Raw genomic sequence first — 26,417 nt, 5'->3', positions numbered from 1 at the left:
TTACATGACACTACATTAGAAAATAAATGAGAAAAATATATAGACTGAGTAATAGCAGGATTGGCCTGGCATGGCCAACGCGTAAGGCGTGCGAATCGTAATCCGCGGGTTCGCGTCCGCGTCGCGCCAAACATACTCGCTCTCCCAGTCGTGGGGGCGTTATAATGTGACAATCAATCCCACTATTCGTTGGTACAAGAGTAGCCCAAGAGTTGGCGGTGGGTGGTGATGACTAGCTGCCTTCCCTCTAGTCTTACACTGCTAAATTAGGGACGGCTCGGTGCAGTGGGCTAACAACCTACTCACTTAAATACTTTTTGAAGAATCCGCAAGCGATTGCGGCCCTATGTTCCTCGATGGAATCTAATGGTGTTAACTAACTAATAGCAGGATTATTTACAAAAAATAAAGTGTTATTTGTGTATGTTTCAGTGTTCATTTCTAAACAAAATGAGTATTTTTGAAATAAATTTACCATAGAAAAGCGCGTATTTTATGATTTCACTTTGATCATCAATAGCCTTGAAACGACATCTGAGAATTCTATAATTTTGAGAAACATGGGGCTAAAATGGGAGTGGTTTATAATGTGAGAAGTTTGTTGAATATAGATGTTGAGTTGAAATATTAGGTTGTTACTCACTTTACTGGTTCGATTCCCCTCGGTGGGCTGAGCAGATAGCCCGATGTGGCTTTGTTATAAGAAAAACACACACACACACTTTACTGACGCTTAAAACACTAACTCACGTGTGCTAAAACTGTACAAATGCTAGTGTGAATGTTTTAAATTTAAAATAGTCGGTTGTTGTGTTAAGGTAAATAGATATTAAAAACAGACGTGTTACTTTGTGTATACAACGAAGCAACTTTATATAGTGATGAATACTTTTACTTTGAAAACATGGACAATTATTAAATTTTTACGTTAATAGTTGCTTCTGGCAAACATTTCTTTTCAATACGAAAACGTGTATAGCTTATTAATACATTAATCAAAATTGCCTGCTGTAGAAACCCAGTACTTACTATTGTGATGGTAATAAAGTAATATCACTCACGTTTGTGTGCGAGTCAGAATGTATTTTTATCATTGAATACAGCAGTTTATTAATCTAGAAGAACAGAAATTTCGTACTTTGATGACTAAAACAAAGTTGATTCTCACGTCAAGAAGAAAGTTGGTTTGTTTATTTTTTTATTTTTGCGTAAAGCTACACGAGGGCTATCTGCTCTAACCAACCTTAATTTAGAAGTGTAAGAGTAGAGGGAAGGCCGCTTATCATCACCACTCACTGCCAACTCTTGGGCTACTCTTTTACCAACGAATAATGGGACTGATCGTAACATTATAACGCCCCCACGCCTAAAAGTATTACGATTCAAACGCTCTAATCAGAATATTAAGTGAATGTGTACGTTATTACTTAAATGAGCATTTTTTCAACCACATAACCATAAGATCTGATATTTATTTTAAATTTAATTTAAAGCGCTTTAGGAATTTATCTAATATGTCTAAACACTAAAAAAACAGTTAAAATAACCACATACTTAAGTCAAAACATGAGGTTAAATTATTTTTTTATTGTATGAATGTCTTCTGGTTGGATAATGGCAAGTTTACGGACCTACAACGCTAAAATATGTGATTATATTCCCAGTTGTGCACAAGGAAAGTAGCTCAATATGGCTTTGCTTTAAAGAACAGAAAAGCAATTGTTTGATAATACCGTATTGGGAGCAATAGTTCGTAAGTTCATATGATAAGCCCTCTGCTGGGACAACGGTGAGTCTTCGGATTTACAATACTAAAATCAGGAGTTCGATTTCCCTCGGTGGACGCAGAAGATAGCCAGATGTGGCTTTGCTATAAGAAAACACACACACACATATAATAAACCACATTATAACTATCAACTTTTCGTGACTCTTTACATCACACGACATTGATGCAAAACAATTATTTAGATACAGAACACCACAAAATAAACTCAAATTATTTATTTACAACAGGACTGCGACATGAATGATTAAATTCAAAAGTGTAGAGATTGAAATTTCCATTGAAACACTTTGTTTTGCTTCCAGCAACTCTAACAGGCTCGAAATTCTCTCAGTTGTAATTTACACTTATTGGTTCACCGCGTGACATATTTCACCATATTATAGTTATATAACTATATAGTTATAGTTCTTATTTTTTTGCCACCTGCTGTTAAAAACTATAGCAAATTCTCATGCAAATGAAGACATGATTTCAAAATGTATTGTTAATATCATCTTCACTATGTTAATAAGTAGTAAATATGTTATCACTAAAAATTATTTATCAAAATCAGATTGTTTGCCGTTTATTCTAAAAAAATCAGAATGGTTAAGTTGAAAACATAAGGTTTTGAACGATGTGAAACCTGCTGGTGTACCGTTTGTCCAGCTGATTTTTAACACCCAGTCTGCAAATCGATAAAACAGAATTCGCTTTTGAGAATAGGCGGGAATTTTGTAACGCATATCTAACATCATAAGTTATATGGATTTCTAAATACATATTAAACCGGAACAAACATAGGTATTGAAATAAATATACAATAGTAAATATCTTAGAAGTTTTGGTTACTTTTTGTTTTAACGCAAAAGTTACACTATTGGTTATTTACGCTCTGTTCATCACGAGAAATCGAACCGGAATTTCATCGTTGTATGTCCATCAACTTACCGATGACTCGCTGTATAATAACGTATAAAGTAGAAGAATTGATATTTATTTTACATTCACAGTTTGTAGCTAATAAGTTTCTTGTAAGTCCGTAAATAAATTAGAGATTCTTGTAAACGCTGTAAATATTAAGATCAGATCATCCCTACTGGGAAAGTTGATTATTGTATCTTTAAATTCACATGTGCTTACCTATATGAAATCTCTAAATGTGTTGTCTAAACTCCTTTACTGTTTTGTTAATAAATAACTAGAATTATAATTATTATTTTTAGATTCTCACTTTCTGTAGAGACTAATTTTAGGCTGATGTACGGAAGGTCTAATGTTCATGTCTGCAATATTCCATTTACACGCCCCCCATTTTTAGCTGTGAGTTCGTTATAGAAGTGACATTCAAGCTCACTACTTGGTTATGAGAAGCCGCGTAAGCTATAGGTGCTGCTGACTGGCTGCTCTCCATCTGCTCAGCAGATCAAAATTAAGGACAGTCATACTTGAACTTCGGAGCTTATGGTTATTCAAGTTGAATATTTTTTGTAAAGTGTTGTTTGAATTATTGGTATTTTCTCATTTATTCCTCAATTTTGATACGTAATGGAATAGCACCTGCGTCCTCGAATTAGAACAAAGCTCAAAGTTTTCAGGAATTGTTCATTCATATATTCTTGGAAATTTTAAGAGTTTTTGTGCCAGAATTCAATCTTGCAGCTCCTTCAAGTGCCTCCCGCTAGTACAGCGGTATGTCTCCGGATTGACAACGGCAAAAGCAGGGGTTCGATCCCCTCGGTGGGCTCAGCAGATAGCCTGATGTGGCTTTGCTCTAAGAAAATACACACAGCTCCTTCAAGCTCTTACCTTGTACTTAATCTCCATAGAATGATAGTTATCTTAGGGTACGATTACAAATGAAATATTTATGTTTGTTTCTTCAAATGCAAGGCTGCTAGAAGAGCTATTTCCGCTTTTCCCACTCTAGGAATCGGACTTGGAAATTTAGCATTATAAGTTCTGAAATTTCCTTTTTGGTCTGGTATAGCGTAGTGATTATGGCGTTTTACTCGCAGTCTCCAAATTGCAAGATCGAATCCACGTCACTAATTATGCTCATTCTTTAAGCCTTGGGGTGTTATAATGTACATTCAATCTCACTGTTTGTTAGTAAAAGCGTAAGTTAAGCGCTGGTAGTACTAGTGTTGACTAACTGCCTTGCCTCTAGTCTAGAACTGTTGAATTAGAGAGAGCCTCCTAATAGCCTTACAAGAAATTCAAAACAATCCAAACCGAGCTTACTGCTGAGCCGTTATTGTAGTATATACTGTGTATTATAAGGGTATTTGTGGAATTACATATAATATGGGCTACATAATCGAAATATATTGGAATATATGGGACTATAAATAGCGAAACCTGAGTCAATGTGAATAATGAACGTAGCACATAAATGGACATGATCCTAATAGGGGTATTGAGTCGATACCTTGACTTTATGTGAAATCAACGCCCTGTTTTATGTAACGTTCAACATTTAAACAGTGAAACCTAAGTATCAATGCAGGAGGGAGAAAGAGATCAAAGTTGCACTTGACTTTCCTAGATCCACACGGATCTAAATCCCGACGCAGAATACGACGCTGAGTCACTAGGGGCCCCAAGACGAAGATTCACATAGAAATAACAATTAAAAGATGTTTAAATACCTTTCAAGCCAAAACATTAACAAATAGAAATTTAGTTTTCTGAAAATCTCATAAAACAAAACTAATTTACAGGTTGAAGATCAGCTTTGCATGACTTATTCTACCTCTAAAAGACAATGTAAACTATTTAGAAATTCATTGGGTAATTATTTATTTAAACTCTTACACACTTTCATTCTGTAATTGACACATAACTCCTTGGATCTAAACGATATATACAGCTGGGTGTGGTCTAGTGGTTTGCATGATGACAGGGCTAGGGTGTGACAGATGATGCGCCCGCTTAACACCCTTCAGAATTTAAGATTTGTGCTCGTTATTCTAGTGACAGAAAGTTCATATTTTCGGTTCGAAGATCTAAACAAATCTGTTGTGGTAGTGGATGCTGGTCGGTAATTCCAGATTAGGAATAACTATATTTGAACCTTACATTTTTCAGAATAATTAGTGAATTAATTTTAATAAGTTTCTTAATTTTCGGATATTCTTAAAGCTATATGAAGGCTATCTTCGTTAACAGTTCCTAATTTGAAACTTTTGGGATTTGACCTTTAATTTCATAACGCACCCATTATTCCAAAATGAAAAGCGCAATTTCACGACGACAGAACACGAACCACTGAGGCTTGGATTCTGAAATTGGTACGCTAACCAATAAGTCACGCCCGGACCGTTTAATAACTATATACATCGAAATCCTATGTCTACGAAGTATAATATAGCAATTCTATACTTTGTTGAACCTGTGTTATTCTATATTTCCGAATCAATTCAGTTTAATAAATGGGGTTGATAATGATGAAACGCCAGTGCTGCTATCTTATGAATATAAGTCTTAAGTTAATAATATATATGTATATATATTTTCTAACTTTTCTTTTATCATACACGCAATCTTGTTTTTTTCATTTATTCAGTATTTAGCAACATAAATAAATTTCGTTATGCCAGTAAAATTATTGTTTGGCTGATGATACCGTTAGCCATGATGATTTTCTTAACCTAGAAATACTCCATTTAACATAACACAAAACAATTTGAAATGTATCATGTTTTAAAGGTTTTCTTCTTACAGTAGTTTGTTAAGTGCTCGATGACACCCAAAACAAAAAACAAAAAGTACGAAGCAGTATTATAAATATATTTGCATAATTTATGTACCTTTTACAAAATTCTAATCCAGATTTATCACATTTGTTATTCATAAACTTGAAAATATCAATGTTAATAATTATAAAAGTTATAAATTTTAAATGAGTCAGAAAGAAACGTTTTTGGAGATAAAAAAATTGTTTTATCGAAAGGTGATTATACTGGTTTCAACTTTAGTAGTAATATACTACTAAAGCGCTTGTGTAAAACATTGACTGATCTTATTGACAGACTGTAAACCATCATAAGAGAAGCTGGTTAACGATATTAGTCCAAATATTTTTTACTTAAAGACTCCGCATATCAGTTATTATTTTGTTAATGGAAAAGCAATATTATATATATGTATCTTCGAATGATAAAATAGGTTTTTAAGGACAATTACTTGATCCGTTCAACAATCAGGTTCTTTCGTGGTACATGATGTGCAAGTTCTAATGCAACAGCCGTCTGCTAATACAGCGGTGTGTCTCCGGATTTACAAGGCTAAAATCAGGAGTTCGATTCCCCTCGACGGGCTCAGCAGATAGCCCAATGTGGCTTTGCTATAAAAAAACACACACACTCTAATACAGCTACTTTATAAATTTTGTGTGGTCACACCTTATTCTATTATATTATTTCATTACATTGGATGTAAGTCAATTATTTTAGATGATGGAAATTCGGATTATTTTGCTGTGTAGAACTTTCTGTCTTTCATTCTTATTTATTTCTGGATCCTGCCATTCAAAGAGAACTACAGACTTTGTAGATTTAGTATTATACTTCATATGACGTAATAGTCCACAATAACTTTTGCGTTTTTAATGCGAGAATTCGGGGTCTGATACTTGCGGTAAACGCATAACCCTTCTTGTAGGTTTGCACTAAAACCGGAAAAGTTATTTTAAATAGTAATAGAAAATTTTGACAAACAGTCTAACAAGATAAATATAAAGAACAAACTCTTTCATGTGTATAAACTGTCATTAGGTATTTATGCTAATCGCTATAGCATTTCAGCCAGGCATGGTCAGATGGTTAGGGCGCTCGACATGTAATCTGAAGGTCGCCGGTTCGAATCTCCATCACTTCAAACATGTTAGCCCTTCAGGCCGTGAGGGCGTTATAAGTTAACGGTAAACCCCACTATTCGTTAGCAAAAGAGTAGCCCCATAGTTGGCGGTGGGTGGCGATGACTAGCTGCCTTCCCTGTAGTCTTACATACTAAATTAGGGACGGCTACTGCAGATAGCTCTCGTGTAGCTTTGCGCAAAAATTAAAAACTGTACAATTTCAAACTTTGTAAAATAACTAATTAAAATATATTTATTAATATGTTGAAATACATTGACATTATAATAACTTGAATCAAAATTTTCTGAAGTTATTTTTTTTTAGTATCGTTAGAATTCGTATTTTATTTATCTTAATATTATGTTTCCAATTGAACTGCATCTCTGTTTCTTGATGAAAGATAGTCAGATTTAAGCAGTTTGACATTTTCTATCTTTCCTCAGTAAATTGGTAAACTATTTAAAAAATGAAACTTTCAAATAATGACTGCATAAAGGACAGCTATTACTGTAATATAAATATTAAATTTCCAATTCATAAAACTAAATGCATACAAAAGTATCTTGAAATTCACAAGGCGCACATGAACTATTCGGATTTCTGCACGTGCGTAATAAAGAGGAAAATAACGCACGTGCTCCTCACATTTAAATATTACAGAAGAAACCATAGGGATTGTGATAAATATCTAGCCAACATATATACCTTAATAAAACAAGATTTTATACCTGATAGCATAACTTATCGTATTCATCTTTCATTTGGTTTGATTTGAACTTCGTGCAAAGCAACACGAGAGCTATCTACGCTATCCGTCCCTAATTTGTCAGTGTAAGACTGTAGGAAAGGCAGCTAGTCATCACCATTCACCGCCAACTTTAGGGATACTCTTTTATCAACGAATAGTGGGATGGACCATCACATTATAATGTCCCCATGGCTGAAAAAGCGAGCATGTTTGGTGTGACGGGGATTCAATCCCGATATCCTTGGATTACGAATCGAGTGTCTTAACCACTTGGCCACGACAGGCCTCCAGCTTTTGAGTGTCCATGTGATCCAGAAGACCCAATTTCAAATAAGTAAATCTTTTTTATAATTCACAAAAATTTTTAAATCTGAATACTCCATTACGTACTTACCTAATAGCTGTATTCTAGCCCTTGCCTACAAAGTTTCAAGCTTTAAGTTATACTTTGACTGATAAATAATATTTAGTGATGTGCTCTAGTATTATTGAGAGTAATAAGTATGGTGACCTTCGCTTTTTTTTCAGTTGATTTTAAGAGATGAAAAGCAACATTTACTGCAACATAGTAATAACAGTATACAATATTCTATTGTACTAACATTTTAGATGATAATTATTTATATTTGCACACAAAATTTCTGAATTAGTGAAACTGTAATCTATATACGTCTCAGGATGAAATAAAACTTTTTAGCGTATTAAAGAAAGTCTTCAAACCACATTATATTTGTCCCTCATAATTAATTAATATTATTAAAAATATGTTTTAGTGTAATAAAGAAAAGTTTCAGACAAATTATATTTGTCCTACACAGGTTATTAATATTATTTAAATACGTTTTGAGTGTAACAGAGAAAGTTTTCAGATAAATTTGTATTTTTTCTTCACAGTTTTATTAATATTATTGTTTTTTTATGTTTTTAAAGGTCTTAAATTATACAAAAGCGGAACAAGCACCTGGTTTCTTTTAGTAGTCTTTTTGTGGATAAAAAAATTCTGTCCCCTTTTTTTTCTGTTGGTCTCCTAGAATAAGTACCCTGTGGTCAAATGCAGCTCTAAATAGTTTGTTCACATACACTACAGTAGCGACAAGCTGCTGTTTATACTTAGTTTTTAGCTCCAACAATCTAAAGTAATTTTTTTTCTTTGCTGATGTATGCTTCAAAAGACTACGCTGATATAGCCCTACACGGAATTATTTCTGGACAAGTAATATATATGATTTTATTAAGAATTTTTCACAATATCTTTCTGATAAACAACACCACATAATTTCAAATTAATCTGATGAAATTAATGAAAGAAGAGTTTTGATTTTAAAATCAAGAACGAACTAGGTTAAAGCATTATTTAAATAAATGAAGTATTTATATCACTCTGCATTTAATCAATCACGCCCAGAGATAATGTTTAACTACTGTTTTTTAATGTCTTAAATTTGTGGAGAAACAGTCGCAGTTGTGTATTAACAAGATGCATAAAATGTTGTTTGTGGTAGCTCTCAGTTGTCCATAATAATCTGATAAGGCATAAAAAAAACTATTTGAACCTTACATTACCTGTAATAATTTATATATATATATATACTTAATGTTATAGTGTTTGTGTTTTACAATTAAAATGTCTTGGTTTGGTTTGTTTTGAATTTCGCGCAAAGCTACACAAGGGCTAACTGTGCTAGTCGTCCCTAATTTAGCAGCGTAAGGCTAGAGAGAAGGCAGCTAGTCATCACCACCCACCGCCAACTCTTGGGCTACTCTTTTACCAACGAATAATGGGATTGATCTTAACATTATAACGCCCCTCACGGCCGAAAGAGCGAACATGTTTAGTGCGATGGGAATTCGAACCCCGACCCTCGGATAACGAGTCGAGTTCCTTATCCACTTGGCCATGCCGGGCCTTTAAACATGTCTACCATGCATTATTGTAAGAAAGCTACTCCGGTGTATCTATTTATTGTTTATATGAACTGAAGACATAAAATGATTTCACATACGAAAAAATATTAAATTAGCTTCTAGTTTTTGTCTGACATCAAGAAATTCTGTAGTCGACATGTGTTTTGATGCCTTTCTTTCTCGTAAGTGAAACACGTACAGGATACTTTTAACAAAATGATATCTAGTCTAGGAATACGCGAAATGTACAATGAATAAATATTTCTTTTTTCAGAAAATGTTTTTAGTCCCCAGTTTTAGTCCTTAATCAATCAAAACTTGCCTAATAGAACTAAAACACAGCAGAAATGATTGTTGATTAATATAAGAAGCTAATACCATACTACACTTATTTTTAGTGACAAAACCAAACAAATTAAGGTTTGAAATTTCCGATATTATCAAGAAAGTAGCCTCCCGCTAGTACAGTGGTAAGTCTAGGATTTACAACGCTAAAATCAGGGATTCGATTTCCTTTGGTGCGCTCAGCAGACAGCCCGTTGTGGCTTTGCTGTAAGGAAACACACACACACACATACGCATTAAGAGAAAAGTGATAAGGAATAAACACAGAAGATTTAGAGTTTCCTCACGCTATATCAAGTGACAACCAATACATATTAAAAGTAAATGTGTACGTCAAAGAGAATTACGTTTGTTAGAAGTGCGCCTACCGGACAAAACAGGTAAAAACTAGGAGAACCTAAGGCATGCTCACCCAGAACATTTTTAGAACTAGAGTGACGATTTCATTCCATTTTAACGCATAGGCGTTTTGTTGTAAATTAGAGGTAAAAAATCCCCAAGCAAAATGATTGCGCAAAAAAGTAGACGAATGATTGATTTACATATATTATTTTTTAGCCGCGGCAAATCATCTCTAACTATTTTTTAAAACATTCTTCCATCTTTTGACCGATTTGAGATTTAATTACAGTCGCGGCTATTTGAAATTCTGTCTTATTTACTTCAATCTCCTTATCTTATGTATGGGATTCTGTATTTCTACTTATTAAGCATATTTTAGAACCTTTATCTGTTTATAATGAGCCATTACTTTGTACCAAAGGCTTGGTTCAAACTAGCCATAGAATTCGAAATAGTAGGTTTGTTCTGATGACCATGATGAAAGGACGTTGAAGTTCCTTTGCCTCAAAGATTGTTTAGGGTTCCATGAACTATCTATTACGGTGGCAGCACCTATATCAAGTTCGCATACGTAGCAGAGGTTTGTTTGTTTGTTTTTGAATTTCGCGGAAAGTTACTCCAGGGCTATCTGCGCTAGCCGTCTCTAATTTAGCAGTGTACGACTAGAGGGAAGACAGCAAGTCATCACCACCCACCGCCACATTATAACGCTCCCACGGCTGAAAGGGTGAGCATGTTTAGTGCGACGGGAATGCGAACCCGAGACCCTCAGATTACGAGTCGCACGCCTTAACTCACCTGGCCATGCCGGGCCACGTAGCAGAAGACTAGTGTTGTCAGATTGTTGGGTCTGGTTTGCGCTTAATCTAAAAATTATGGTGCCGTACATTTGTATATATTAGTTTATATATATTTTAATGAAAATGAATACCTTTTAATGAAGTTAATTAAGCAAAATCACAAGGAAGGACTTGTCACAAACAGACTTATTGAAGGTTTTCACAGGAGAAAAACCAATGACTACGAATTCAAGCATAATGATTAATGCCCATTTTTATTTCAACTTCGCTTATGAGAGTTAAACGAACGTTATCTTCCATTCTTCAGGTCTAAGAAGTATACCTGTTGCTGGTGAGACTTTTGGTGTCATACTGTAATTGTTCTGAATAATATTTCACTGGGTGGTCGAATGAAGAATAACCAGCGTATGATGGTTACTTATTAAACACTTGGATTTCGGGCTAGAAATTATGTGATATTCATCGATATTATAATTTTACCCAAATCTTTTAAATCAGTAGTTGTCTGTTATTTTTAACTACCCTCGTATGGCTTTAGAAATAATTTATTGGATCACATTTTCCTAATTATTTTATGTTAATGATCGTTCCTGCTATGATGAACTTAACCACGTCCCGTGTCTTGATGGTTTCAGCTTATAATATAGTTTAGTATTAAAAATATTCGTTTTGATGCTATATTGTTATGGCAGTCCTATTCTTTCTAAATTATTTGAGTAATTTAAGTAGAATCTGTATTAAACCGATAGTAAATGTTAAATCCCTCTGCTTGGGTTGTCAACATATCCACTCTTTGTGAAAATGAACCACATTCAAAATGGGAAACTATTTATAATTATATAGAGACATACAAACTCTACATTGGCACACACACACACACACACACATAGATATATATATATACATACATATGATTTAAATTGTTACTTTTTTTTCAAAATCTACACGTTTATCTCACAAAAAAGTTTTTTATCATCAAATCAAATTTTTAAATATTTCTATTATACCTCTCTAGGTATAATATAGGAGCTAGTGTTATTTGCAGGTATATTTTAGCAATCGAATTAAACATTTTTCAAGGAATATAAAAAATTCCCAGTAATCGTCCAGCTTTAACTTCATATAAATCTTCATTAGTATAACATAGTATGATACAGTCGTATTGTTCCCCATAAGAAACATTAACAGTTAAGTATTTTACAAAAGAAAAGGATGTAATGCAGCTTATTATTTATATTATTACCATTTTACTATGACATTTTGTACTTAGTATTCTGTAATGAATTAAGTGTTGATTACTTACGTTTTATATTTTACGTATTTACAGTGGTGCATTGCAGTTATCTTGATTTTTTTTTCTAACTCGCTTGCTTACAGCAATGATGACAAAATGATCCGACAAGCGTTAAAATTAAAATTAAATTTTAGTTTCTTATCCGGCCTCGAGATATTTTGTGTCTTCTGTTAAGAGTTCCTCTGTAAAAATGACATTGGTAGCATAATAGTCTAAGTGTAAAATGTATGATAGTTCATTTATCATTCTCATTTTCGTGATGACGTATCTCATTATACTCTTTCCTCATCAAGTATGAATTAGTACAAACGTGAGTTTCAATTCAGTAAAGAGTTTTTTTAATTTTTTATTTTTTATCTTCTGTTTAATTGTAGCTATAAATACACTACAGCAATGAAAGTTTCAAAGATACAGTTTGGTAAGTTACTTTTAATAACACATGATTATCGAATCAATCCGACATGAATTGTCAGAATTATTATAAGTGTTTTATGCGGTACTAGTTGTCCATGTTACAGGCTGATATCGTTAGCAAAACATTCTCCACCCCCCAGTGGCACAGAGGTTTATCTGCGACTTACAACTCTAGAAACCTGGTTTCGGTACCTGTGGTGAAAAGACCACAGATAATCCATTGTGTGGCCTTGTGTTTAATTATAAACAAACGAAAAATAGCACTGAATTTTAAGTACTAAACGAATAAATAACATGTATCTATCAGCATTCCTTACATAAAAATACATGAAACAAAATAACATATTTTTCTTCTGTTTTACACACACTCGGAAAAATAAATTATATTCTTTTCTTTATTAATTCGTGTAGATATAACTATAGTGTAACGCTATACAATATGCTATCTGTTCTCTGTCCAACTTGGATAACTGAACCCTCTATTCTAGTATTGTAAATACGTAAACTTTCCGCTGACTCACTGGTGGGGGGAGTATTTTAATTATGGAAACATATCAAGTAATATTCGCTTATAAACAAATGTTAATTATTAACAGCTCTCTTTGAAAATTTTAAACTGAAGAAAAAGCTAGAAGAAAACGAAAAAAAATCATCATAGAAGAAACGTATTGTTAATAAAAGCGCTTCTTTATAAGATGTTCTCGTTTAAAAGGACGGAAAAACTATTGTAACTTGGTAAAGCTATGTATCGAATTACACGATTATATTTTCCTATTTTTTTTGCGAACAATTCTTTGAGTTTTTCAGCTGATTTTACGACTAAGTTTTCAGAGTAACATTTCAAATACACACATACACATATACAAATGTGACAAAAACCTATTGGATCTCGAAACTAAAAGCTTGCATATTTATTATGAGCACTAGGTATAATATTTGTATGACAAGAAAATGTACACGAACAACAAATAAAAATTTGGCTTTCTTGGAACTTTTATCTTCTCTCTCGTAAAATCGCCTCCCGCTAGTACACCGGTATGTCTCCGGATTTATAACGCTAAAACCAGGGGTTCGATTCCCCTCGGTGAGCTGAGCAGATAGCCCGATGTGGCTTTGCTATAAGAAAAACACACACTCTCGTAAAATCTCTCAACAACATCAGTTTGTTTTTGGAAATTCGCGCAAAGCTACACGAGGAATATTTGCACTAATTGTCTCTAATTTAGCAATGCAAGAGTAGAAGGAAAGCACCGCGAACTCTTGGGTTACTCTTTTATCAGCGAATAGTGGAATTGACAGTAGCTTATAATACATCCACGGCTGAAAGAGCGAGCAAGTTTGTTGTGACGGAGATCCAAAATCCCGACCCTCAGATTGCGAGTTGAAGGTCTCAACCACCTGGCAATGTCGGGAACATCTGAGGGAAGTATCATAATCAATAGCTACCGGTAGGGGTATTTTCGGGTTCTCTTGGTAGCGGCCAGAGATTAACAGAGTTTTATTACGGTATACATATACTATGTTGTTTTCCAGATATTTTGAAATATATATATAAGACTACATACATGATTTTGTTATGTACATGTATCGGCTTTCAATTCCTATATATTTACTGTCAATAATTGTACTCCAGATCTTGTTTAGTACTTTTAACTCACTTAATCATTAAACGTATGTATTAAAAATTTCATAATTATCAAGTTTGTTTTATAAATATATGTATATATATATGTATCTTATTCATTTTTTCTGTCTACAATGATACAGAACCAACTATTTAATTAATCACAAAAACAGAAACGTTCGGTTTATTTCTGCAACCGTAATGAGGTTAACAAGGTCCATTCATTTCTGTTACATATCTTGGTTGATCCAAGAGCGTTATTGACAATACTGCTAATGAATAACGGGAGCACAATGGTCCATCATTATGTTTTATAAAACATTTGAAACGAAAATAATGGTGAGTTAAAACAAATGCGACTCGAACCTGCCGACATTGTTGCGAAATGGAAATAAAGAACTAGCGAGGAAGAACTGGGAATTGAACTATAGTATAATTAACTTGAGGTGTAGTCAGGACAAAAACAAGTTTTTGGTTTAATAATTTTACGGTAAGTTATAGGAAATTTCGTCAACTGTAATTTTGCTCTGGAAAAGTTATATTATTCTTATTTTTTAAATAAATCAGAATTATATATATATTTAAACTTTCCGTACTTAATAAATTAAAAACAACTTTCTAGTGTTAAACTATAAGTTTGTGCGGAAGTTGGCTATTGAATAAACCCTTCCCTTAAAGCTTTGACGACATTAAACACTTGAGTGTCGAAAGAATAGAATTTTTTTATTCACTCTAGAATTATGATAAGTCGTGAAACTTTGGCAAAGGAGAATATACTAGAATTGAACATCGATTTTCCAATACTATGGTTGTCATTAACAGTAGATTTACTTCTTATACGTCCAATTTTAATATTACATGTCAAAAACAACATATTCTCCTAGCAGTCGTTCGTTAATCATTACACTAGAAAGCAGAACAAGATACTGGATTGTGTAGATAAAGAAGAAACTATACCCTTGGATAAGGCTAACAATATTTACCGGACGCTTTACTCATGCAGAAAATTGAATATGAGTTAAATCTCTATCTTTTCTCTTAGAAATGTTCTAAGAGGCTTGCTCCTAATAATTTAAGGCATTATACTGGAAGTTATTTTTGTAACATTGATGTTTTGGCCTCTTACGTAGGCACCATAAAAAGGAGTATGTTGGATACTTCTCCAGCAGAGCTAATAATCTGAATTCGGAACTGGTAATAAGGTTTTAAGTCATAAAATCAAAACCCAAATTCATAAATCAAAATATAGATTATCAATATTCCTTTTTTCTGTTGGGTTTTTCGCTTTCCGAAATACAAACCAGTTTGTTTATAGAACCTCACTTTTAATTTGTGACAAATTAATTATACTCTTCAGGTTATGCCATCAAAACTAAGTTCATTATGCTTTAGGTTAAGTTTTTCTTTTCACCACATAAAATGTAACTCCAAAAACAGTTTTGGTAAAACACAGTAGATAAAACATAATTTCTCTCATTTAAATTTGAGGAGGGATTTGTTTGTTTGTTTGTTTTGGAATTTCGCACAAAGCTACTCGAGGGCTATCTGTGCTAGCCGTCCCTAATTTAGCAGTGTAAGACTAGAGGGAAGGCAGCTAGTCATCACCACCCACCGCCAACTCTTGGGCTACTCTTTTACCAACGAAAAGTGGGATTGACCGTTACATTATAACGCCCCCACGGCTGGGAGGGCGAGCATGTTTGGCGCGACTCGGGCGCGAACCCGCGACCCTCAGATTACGAAGCGCACGCCTTAACGCGCTAGGCCATGCCAGGCCCTTGAGGAGGGGAGAAGCGTAACAAAGAATCTTCCGTGAGTAATGTGACACATGTAAGTCATTGCGTGTAAGAGATTTCCACCTTTCTTCTATGTTATGAATGTTTGTAGCTTTATTATTCACTGAAAAATTATAAGCATTCACAGCCATGCATGAATGAATACTGCAGCGCTAGCCTCTATTAAAAGCTCGTTGATGAAAAATATTTTTCACTTTCAAAACTTTTGAGTTCCAAAATTTCTAGTCAGTTTTCTGGTCTTGAGTTACGTTCGTTAACTACGAAGGGTTTTCTCTAATTCTTTATGAAAAAATTTCCAACCGTTCCTAATAATCGTAACCACAGTGATTGATTTATTTTGAATTTCGCGCAAAGCTATACGATAGCTATCTGCACTAGCCGTCTCTAATTTAGCAATGTAAGACTAGAGGGAAGACAGGTAGTCATCAACACCCACCGTCAACTCTTTGGCTACTCTTTTACCAATGAATAGTAAGATTGACCGTCACATTACAAATCCCTCACGGCTGAAAGAATGAACATGTTTTGTGTGACGGGAATTTGATGCCGCGACCCTCGGATTCGAGATCGAGTGCCTTAACCACCTGGCCATGCCAGGCCAGCTACAATGGAAACACTTTTATATGGAAAACATCAGTATAAGTTACTTTTTATAAAAGAGGACAAATTTTTAACAAAAATAGTTCAAAGCAGCATGAGTTGTAAATTATTTTGTTATTATGTTTCAAAACCGTCACTTCAAACGACATTTGTAAATAATATATACTTATTGTTTAACCACTATCAATTGTTCTGTCTCTCTTTTAATGTTCAGTAACATTTAGTTTATAAACAATTTTTCTTTCATGGCTGTCACACAGGTTTGTGGTTTGATTTTAATGCGTAGCTACATGATGGGCTACCTGCGCCGAATCGGCCATGAGTATAAAACCCCGAAATTTAGCGTTTTAAATTATTATGGTTACTGCTTCTTATGAAATAAAATTTACATAATTGGGAAACAATTCAATATTTTTTCGGATATCTGAAATTTGAATAGTATTTATTGGAAAAAAGCCCGATTTATTTCCGTGCTAATAATTAAAAAAAACTTCTTCTTAACTCTTTCTAGAGATATTTATAATTCCAATAATTTTTTTATCCACAGTGTGTGAGAAAACAGGAATCAGTTATTCAAATGTACAGTTTGCCATTGTTCTCTTTGTTAAATTGAGTTTTCAACTAATCGCTTTTACAACACATCATTACAACAACAGGGAATAAAAGGTACTTTACAATCTAGATGTTTACCGAATGAACACAGCTTGTCAGATAGTGTCTTTCTGTCAGTTATAGCATTTACGATTCACGCAAGTTTTGTTTAAGTTCACGCATTAGTGTTTTAAATGCAAGTGCTTTGCAAATTCGGCCACATTCTGAGTAACTACAGAGTTTATGTAGTCCTACCTAACAAAATATTTAATTAAAATAAATATTTTACTGTAGGTGTACCATGTCGTTTAGGTTACAGCTATAATTCAAATAAATAGAAATTTTGAACACACAAACATATATATATATATATATATATACCCACTTCTTTGTGACCACCGAACATCTATAAATAAAAAAGATCGTTTTATATAAAATTTCAAATGCGAAACTTAGTCAACAAGCAGTAAAATAATATAAAACCAACTTTCCACTGGGTCTTTACATTTCTGAGTTACGTTGCTTTATACATTACAACAAATAACAAAGTCATGATGATTCGAGCAATTAGCAAACCGGGTCTCTAAGTCACAAAGGAAATTACAAGGACCACCTGAACCAAATAACATCCAGTGCTTTATCACCATGGTAATTTTCAATTACAAACAAGATATCTAAATAGAACATTATTAGCTGTTAATGATACACGAGCTGAGCTTGGAGTTCTGACGTGTTTGAAAATGGACGTATTTTTCATCTAGATGTTGAAAGGTAACAGCATCTACAGTCTCATATGTGAACCGATTATTACAGCCTCGAAACTTGAGAAAAGCATCAGTATTCCACCCATGGGACAGATATTTGATTGCTACAGGTTCTAACTCCAGTGTAGAGAAGTTAATGGCTTTGTCGCTTATTCCATGAGGGACAGTCATCGATATCTTTCGAATTCTTGTGGGAAACTTTATAATAGTGGTCTTCTGTTGACCTCTCCCAAGTTAGCACTTTGGCTATTGAGATATCTTCGTCTATAAATCAGGCTTTTTTCTGGCTGGTTTTTTCATCAACTCTATCACATGATAGAGCCAGTCTCATGATAAAAACTTATAATCCGAAAGTCTTCTGTCGACTTGTTTTTTTTTTTTTTTCAGTTCTACCTACTTATAAAAAGCTAAATTTTGATCGGACTACAAAGGAACAGAATCACCAGTATTTACTAAAAATCTGAAACATCACTAAATGTGATGAATTTTGAACACTACAGTCACCAGGTTTTTAAATTATTTCGAGTATATTATGTAGTACTACTGCATAAAAATTGTACGTTTGTATCTACACGTATAGCCACAAATTGTTGAAACTAATCTACAGAGCCCTTTCAGTTTAGTAGTTAAAGTATGAATTTAATTCAGTGAAATCAATTGAAAAATATTTCGCCAAAAATACTTAACATAAAATGTGTCCTGAAATAAATGCTGACCTGAAGATAGATTTGGTTGGTTTGGAATTTCACGCAAAACTACCACCCACCGCCAACTATTTTACCAACAAATAGTGAAATTGACCGTCACATTATAACGCCCCCACGGTTGAAAGGGCGAGTAGGTTTGTTGGTACAGGGATATGAAATCAATGCTACAAATATCCCGAGGTGTAACCGTTGAGATATCATTGGTCTGGTAGATGGTTTCATAAGATATCTTTTACTTTTTTGCCTGATAAGTTGATCGTTCCATATGTACATGTTCTTTTACGACATTTTACTAAGATAACATTCACTATTGTAAATAAATCATTTTCTCTGCACAACATTAAATTGAGTTATTGAAGATATTAAATCATTACAAGGGAAGTAACAATTCTACTTCAAGTCACGAAATACTTCTACTATAGCATGAGTCATTTCAGACATTATGAACATCGTTTGTGTTATAATTGTTTTCAGGACCCAATGCTATTTCACATCGTGTGTTTTGTAAATTAGTTCATTTGTTAACTCATTCCAAATAGGTCCGGCATGGCCAAGCATGTTAAGGCGTGCGATTCGTAATCTGAGGGTCGCGGATTCGTATCCCGGTCGCGCCAAACATGTTCGCCCTTTCAGCCGTGGGGGCGTTATATTGTGATGGTCAATTTCACTATTTGTTGGCAAAAGAGTTGGCAGTGGGTGGTAATTTTGCGTGAAATTCCAAACAAACCAAACCTGACTTCTTACGTGAAAACTGACAGTCTCTTAGGAGGTAACAGAGATGTTACCGACAGTCTTCTGACTACATGCTATTTTCTTTCGAATCAACACCACAAGTTGCTTTGTTTTCCAACAGTCTTCTCTCTGAATGAGGATAAAGACCTTCCATAGTTGTTGCTTTCGCGTTATGAGTGTAAGAAAGTCAACATTCCACCAGTGTAGTTCTGCAGAATTTCATAAAAGTACTTTTTTTCGAACTCGTCAATTTCCTTGTTTCGTTTAGCTTTACCCCTGGGCCCGGCATGGCCAAGCACGTTAAGGCGTGCGACTCGTAATCTGAGGGCCGCGGGTTCGCATCCCTATCGCGCCAAACATGCTCACCCTTTCAGCCGTGGGGGCATTATAATTGTACGGTCAATCCCACTATTCGTTGGGAAAAGAGTAGCCCAAGAGTTCGCGGTGGGTGGTGATGACTAGCTGCCTTTCCTCTAGTCTTACACTGCTAAATTAGGGACGGCTAGCACAGATAGCTCTCGAGTAGCTTTGTGCGAAATTCCAAAACAAACAAACCTTCCAAATATTTGTAGCTATAAAAACAAACTTTGGCAAGCAAACTTGAGATGGCGAAGAAGGTTCTTAGTTATACGGTTTAATTCCCTCTCAAAAAACTTACAAAGTCCCCTAAAAATCACACAGGAATGAGAGAGGAAATGGTTCTGTTTCGCTAAGCCTGAATCTGGTATCGGAATTTCTGTTCCTAGCACCTATCGGAATCCGGAGGGCGTTATATTTGAATCTTTATTCAATTCACACTCATTTTATTCATTTATCTTATTTTAATCTAAATTATTTCAAATTATATTGTAAACATTAATTATTTTCTTAGAAACTGGAAATTTAAATGCGATAGAAACTTAATATTAGAAGACAATATAATGTTGTCTTTCAATATTTTACTTTTATTATAATCGAATTCTAAAATACTTCAATATTACTAGTGTTTAATTTGTTTGTTTTTTGAATTTCGCACAAAGCTACTAGAGGGCTATCTGTGCTAGCCGTCCCTAATTTAGTAGTGTAAGACTAGCTATAAATCACCACTCACCGCCAACTCTTGCGCTACTCTTTTACCAACGAATAGTGGGATTGACCGTCACATTATAACACCCCCACGGCTGAAAGGGCGAGCATGTTTGGCGCGAAGGGAATGCGAACCCGCGACCCTCAGATTACGATTCGCACGCCTTAGCACGCTTGGCCATGCCGGGCCGAGTGTTTAATTCATAATAAAACATACGAGCTTCAGTTTATGACACTTTCTCACTAACATAAATTTCAATTTATTTATAAGTTGTGGTATTTTTTTTTTTCATATTTTGCACAATTAATTAGGCTCGGCATGGCACTCGACTCGTAATTCGAGGTTATCGGGTTCGAATCCCCGTCACGCCAAACATGCTTGCCCTCTCAGCCGTGGGAGCGTTATAATGTGAAGATCATTCCCACTATTCGTTGGTAAAAGAATAGTCCAAGAATTAGCATTTGGTTGTGATGACCAGCTGCCTTCCCTCTAGTCTTACACTGCTGAATTAGGGACAGTTAGTCAGATAGCCCTCGTGTAGTGGCCTGGCATGGCCAAGCGCGTAAGGCGTGCGATTCGTAATCCGAGGGTCGCGAGTTCGCGCCCGCGTCATGCTAAACATGCTCGCCCTCCCAGCCGTGGGGGTGTATAATGTGACGGTCAATCCCACTATTCGTTGGTAAAAGAGTAGCCCAAGAGTTGGCGGTGGGTGGTGATGACTAGCTGCCTTCCCTCTAGTCTTACACTGCTAAATTAGGGACGGCTAGCACAGATAGCCCTCGAGTAGCTTTGTGCGAAATTCCAAAAACAAACCCTCGTGTAGCTTTGCGCGAAATTCAAAACAAATCTAATTAATTATTAGTGCATTAAAATTTCGATTTGACCGATAATATAAATACATTGTTATCAATAAATATATATATCAAATGCTTGGACCGACAATTCGAAGAATATATCTGCTTGTATTTCGTAGTCTGTCGTGGTCTAGTGATTGGTGTAGCTTCCAAGTTTTTACCGTGATATTGCTCTGATTTCCAACTGCGGACGCGTTGTAAAACTTATAGTAAATCCTACCATTTGAGTTGAAGAACCAGACAATATTTTTGTGGCAGCGGGTGCTGCTGTCCTACCGCTTTTCCTTTACTCACTATATCCAAATTACTGACGACTATACTAGAATTATAAAGGTGTTAAGATGGCTGTTTAGCTCACGTTCGTTTTAGGTAATTTTCAGCGTTAAATTTTCAATTCCTAGTGGTATTTTCAAATTTTCTTGGTGTTATTCCCAGTTGTTAAAAGAGAGAGATTAAGCATTTAAACTCTTATAAAATAGTACACGCCGTTTTTGAAAGTAATTTACATAAAACAACACAACTAAAATTTAAATATATTATTTTTATTTCACAAACAGAAATTCCGAAAAAAGAAAAGCGAATGACTATTGTCATGAATGGCTATTGTTGTTTGAAGATAGAAAGTCTTTGGTAGAGGGTTATTTAATTTCCGTCATGTTGACTTGAAACTTATTTACGTAGACAAGTCAAAGTCATCTTCGCTATAATACTCTCGACTGTTTTCATAGGTATGTGTCTTATTGATGAATATACTATATTCTAAATAATGTTTTAAAACTAACAAGCTACTGCCAACTAAGTGAATCTCAGTTTAATTATTATACTCTAAGATCAACAGGGGGCTTTTCTATATGACGTAAAATTAATGTTCTACCTTTCTTTTTACGTGCTCATTTTGCCATGTATTTTTATAAATGCTCTAAAGATTCTACTACTAGCTATGCAGTTAGATTTAATAATTATAATACTTTATTTGTTAAGAGTAAACAACACTGGAAGTTTCTTTCAATTTACTGTTAAATGGATTAAGTCACAATCGTTTATACGGTATATTTCTTTGCTCATACAGCATTGTTATATATTTTCCTTTCTATAAAATTAGGTACATATTTGAAATTAATACTGTCCTTCGATAAATAAAATTCTAAACATGAAATATTTTTAATGTTCGATTTTTATTGTTTTAAACAATAGCCAATTTATGAAAAAGCATCATAAAACAATTTATTGAAAAATAGCTTAATTAAATCTAGCCTATATCACTGTATCATCATAGTACAAGTTTTCCTGGGATCATTACTTATCGAATTAATTCCTGTATAACTACTTGGAAGGGGGACTAGGCTACCCAGTTTACAATGTAGTGTTAAAGTAAGTAACGCTTAAAAGTTTATTACCCCTTTATTACTAGAAGTACTTCAAAGTAATAAAAAGACGTACATTAACAAAGGCATACATGAAAACAGGCAAAATTAAAGTCAGACTAAATTATTATAATAATTTTCATGAAAAATAATTTAATGAGCTATACCAAATGCATACAAACTCACAACAGTTTACTAATATTTCTGTTAAACAGAGAAAGAGTACGGAAGGAATAATTTTTCGTCCTCGTGTAACATTTTTCTTTCACAATGTATTACATGGATATCGTATAAAAAAACCACAACCGGTACAACTGTAATGAAAAAAAAACACCATACATATTGCAAAGAACATGGAAATGTCTAAATATTTTTTTAAAATCACTTTGAGAGAATAGGTATTAAGTTGATGAGGAAAATTCTTAATAACAAAGACTTCCTTGTGGTTCCTGTCAGTTTGTATATTTAGCTGTGAGTGAAGAATCGTGTTTTGAAATCGGTTCTCGCTTCCAGCTTCTGATGTATGAAATAAGTCATAACCGTTTTTTTCCTTACCTAAGAAGGGTTTACATGAGAGAGAGCCTATCAATGTATCTAGATATCATAAACTTCAAACCAGCAAAACAAAATATTTCAAAAGCGTTGGAGATATAAGGGTGTACAACAGCTAAAGATCGTGAACTGAAGCTGATAGCGTTTTAAAACGAACTTAAGCGGTAGCTCTTGCTTTTTAGACTAGCGAATATCTTTCCAAGTCCCATAGTAATTCGATGAAATAAAGATGGGTTTGGATCTCTACGTTTTTTTAAGATTTGTGTTACTCTGAAGTAGCGTCAAGCCCAATATCAGGTTGCCATGATGACATGTTCAACCATGTTCTCATTGAAAAAACAACAACAAACAAGGGCAAGTTATATTTACCAGGTATATGTCTTAAAGCTGAAAAAGGAAGCTGCAGTACAGATCATAGATAGGCCTAATGTTAAAGTCCAAGACGTCACATAAGCTTTCTCTTCTCCATTAGTTGGATCTAATGAAATAAATCAATAGATTCAATTACAAAGTAAACCAACTTCAAAGGATATGAGTAAATTGTAAAAAACAGTATAAAAAGTTTTTGGTTTTAAAATTCGGTAAGTAATAACGAAAAAAGACAAATAAACGTAAAATATCAGAATATTTATTAGTTAAAGTTCTTATTAGCTTTCTGTGGTAGAAATATACTACACATCAAATGGGAAATGTTCTAAAGATTTCCTTTGACGATAAATATATTATTAAATTTTTGACTTGGCTCCAAATATATGAATGATATAAGCTCAAGCAAAAATCACAATGTAAAAAATTCGATTAGATCATCTCACGTTTTGCTTTAATTTGAAACGAACTGTGAAATACAAATTTGTAAATGGGCGTGTTTGTGTTTTTTTATTTGAGTGTGTGTTTTTCTTATAGCAAAGCCACATTGGACTATCTGCTGAGACCACCAAGGGGAATCGAACCCCTGATTTTAACGTTGTAAATCCGTAGACTTACATTTTTATTTGAAGTAAAAATCGGAACTTTACTGAGCTTTTTATCAGTAAAATCATATTTCTACTTTGTAAATCTTTTGCGGTTTTCATTTGTCAGTTGATAATTTCTTCCTTGGTATACATTGTATATTATATACTAATTGCTGACAGTTAACAATGGAATTGGGAATGAAAAGTAATTTAAATAATGTATTAATGCGTTTTCACATTTATTGATTTAGTCACTATACGTTGCTACTATTACTAGTTAGTGATGCTTTTTCTAGTATACATTTAATGTCACATAAATACGTACAAAAATCATTTGAAAAACGTTTTATAAAACCATGTCGTGATGCAGGGTTGATCTAAAATAGGAAAACAAACCTTAATGCACTACAATGATATTCAATCAAACTAGCTATATCCCACCAAACATGATGAATCCTGAAACAACAGTTAAATTTTTGGATAAACTTTAAGAGATATAATGTTTTCCTAGTTTTTGTTGTTTTTAGCAAAGTTACGACAGAAAGTGTTCGTACCCCTGGGTCCCAAGTGGTTTTCCGTTCATAACTTAAAAAGCATCACGATTAGGCTAATAGAAGTGTGATATCTTATAAATATTATACTAACACACATCTACATAAATTTTTGTGTAATCTAAACGACAAATAAACTGTTTATAAGCAAATAACCAAAAATAGGAGGAGCAGAAAGTGTTCGTACATTTCAGAACGTGTGAAAAACTAATATTCCCGTAAAAGTATTGTTTAGTTTGGTGAATAAACTACATTATACTATTCTAGAACTAGACACTGGGTTCATAATTATTGGAATTTAGCCAGCAAAAAATGTACTTCTGGCAATTTAGCGCTGTCTCCATCATTATCTGCTTGGTCATCATGGCAAACAGGAAACAACTGTCCAGTGATTTTAGAAAAACCGAATTATTGTAAAATACAAGTCTCGTGTGTCTTTTTCCGGTATTGCTACACAACCTAATATGCCGAAATCTACTGTTTAAAGCATAATTGCCAAGTTTAAGCTTACAGGATCAACTGCTAACCTCTCTCGTTCCGGACGCCTCACCAAAATTCCAGAGAGAACCAAGAGAAAGGTTCTCAGAGAAGTTAGTAGGAACCTTCGTTTAACATGTAATGATATACAAAAACTGGTAAGGAAAACTGGGGTTGAAGTAAGCACATCTACAGTTACGAACATATCACGCTCTTCTTGGTTCAAAGCATGCCGTCCTTGTAAAATTCCATATTTAAAGCCTGTTCATTTAGAAGCATGGTTGAGATATGCAAAAAAGCATGTAGATAAACCCTTCACCTATTGGACGATTCTAAAATCAAGCTTTTCGGCCACTATGATGTTCGCAATATTTTTCGTAAGAAGAGGGAATGAAATCTTTCAAAGAACACCCTCCCTACAGTTAAACAAGAAAGTTACTCGATCATGCTATGGGGTTCCTTCAGCTCTTCTGGTGTAGGCAGCCTTCACCGCGTCAACAAAATCATGAATAAAGAAGAGTACGTTGATATATTAAGCACATATATCAAGAATGATGCTCGGAACTTGCGGCTTGGGCGTCATTGAATCTTCCAGCACGACAATGACCCTAAACACACATCGAAATATGTGCAATCCTGGTTGCAGAGGAACCATATAAGCGTTCTGGTGTGGTCATCGCAGTCACCCGATCTCAACCCAATTGAAAACCTTTGGCATGAATTGAAGACCAGGGTTCATCAGCGTCATCCGAAAAACTTGCAAGAGTCGGACGCCTTATGTAAAGAAAAATGGAAGAAAATACCAATCGAGTACTGTCAAATGATCATGGAGAGCTATGAAAAGAGATTGCGCCAAGTAATTCACCTGAAAAGCTACACAACTGACCATTAAAGTAGACGCACGAACACTTTCTGCCCCTACTATGTTTGATTATTTGTTTATAAACAGTTTATTTGTCGTTGAATTTAAATAAAAAATTATGTAGATGTGTGTTAGTATAATATTTATAATATACTTTACTTTCATTATCTTAATAGTGATACTTTTTAAGCTATGAGGAAAAAACTACTCACGACGCAGGGGTACGAACACTTTCTGTCGTAACTGTACATTTTCTGGCATGGCGTTTGGCAAGAATTACTTTGTGATCTGTGTGTCCAAACTTGATATTGCATGTATATCTAATTTCTAGAGCAAGAAATGCACAGATCCCCATGATTTTAGCAAAACTGTAACACTCTACTAAAAAATAGGCTACTTAATGTTTATCAAAATTTTAAATTGATATAATAAAGAATCTACCAAGT

The 26,417-nt window shown here is 34.2% G+C and overlaps 1 protein-coding gene across 5 annotated transcripts in view; it reads right to left on the bottom strand.

The window, feature by feature from the left end:
- Window positions 1–203: 203 nt before the first annotated feature.
- LOC143238933 (uncharacterized) overlaps window positions 204–26,417 on the bottom strand; it is an 89,928-nt gene continuing 63,714 nt past the window's right edge. The window contains exons 8-9 of one of the 5 annotated variants that reach the window (XM_076479585.1): window positions 23,498–23,606; window positions 206–1,870 (exon numbers count right to left, since the gene is read on the bottom strand). In XM_076479585.1, coding sequence (XP_076335700.1) covers window positions 1,804–1,870; window positions 23,498–23,606 — 176 coding nt within the window. In that variant the 3' untranslated portion in view covers window positions 206–1,803. The other 4 variants (XM_076479587.1, XM_076479586.1, XM_076479588.1 and 1 more) reach the window with 4 other exon arrangements.

The sequence above is a fragment of the Tachypleus tridentatus genome, chromosome 13 (assembly GCF_004210375.1).
Source record: "Tachypleus tridentatus isolate NWPU-2018 chromosome 13, ASM421037v1, whole genome shotgun sequence".
NCBI lineage: Eukaryota > Metazoa > Arthropoda > Merostomata > Xiphosura > Limulidae > Tachypleus > Tachypleus tridentatus.
Note: the sequence above shows the minus strand (reverse complement) of the source record. Positions and strands in the feature narration are given on the sequence as shown.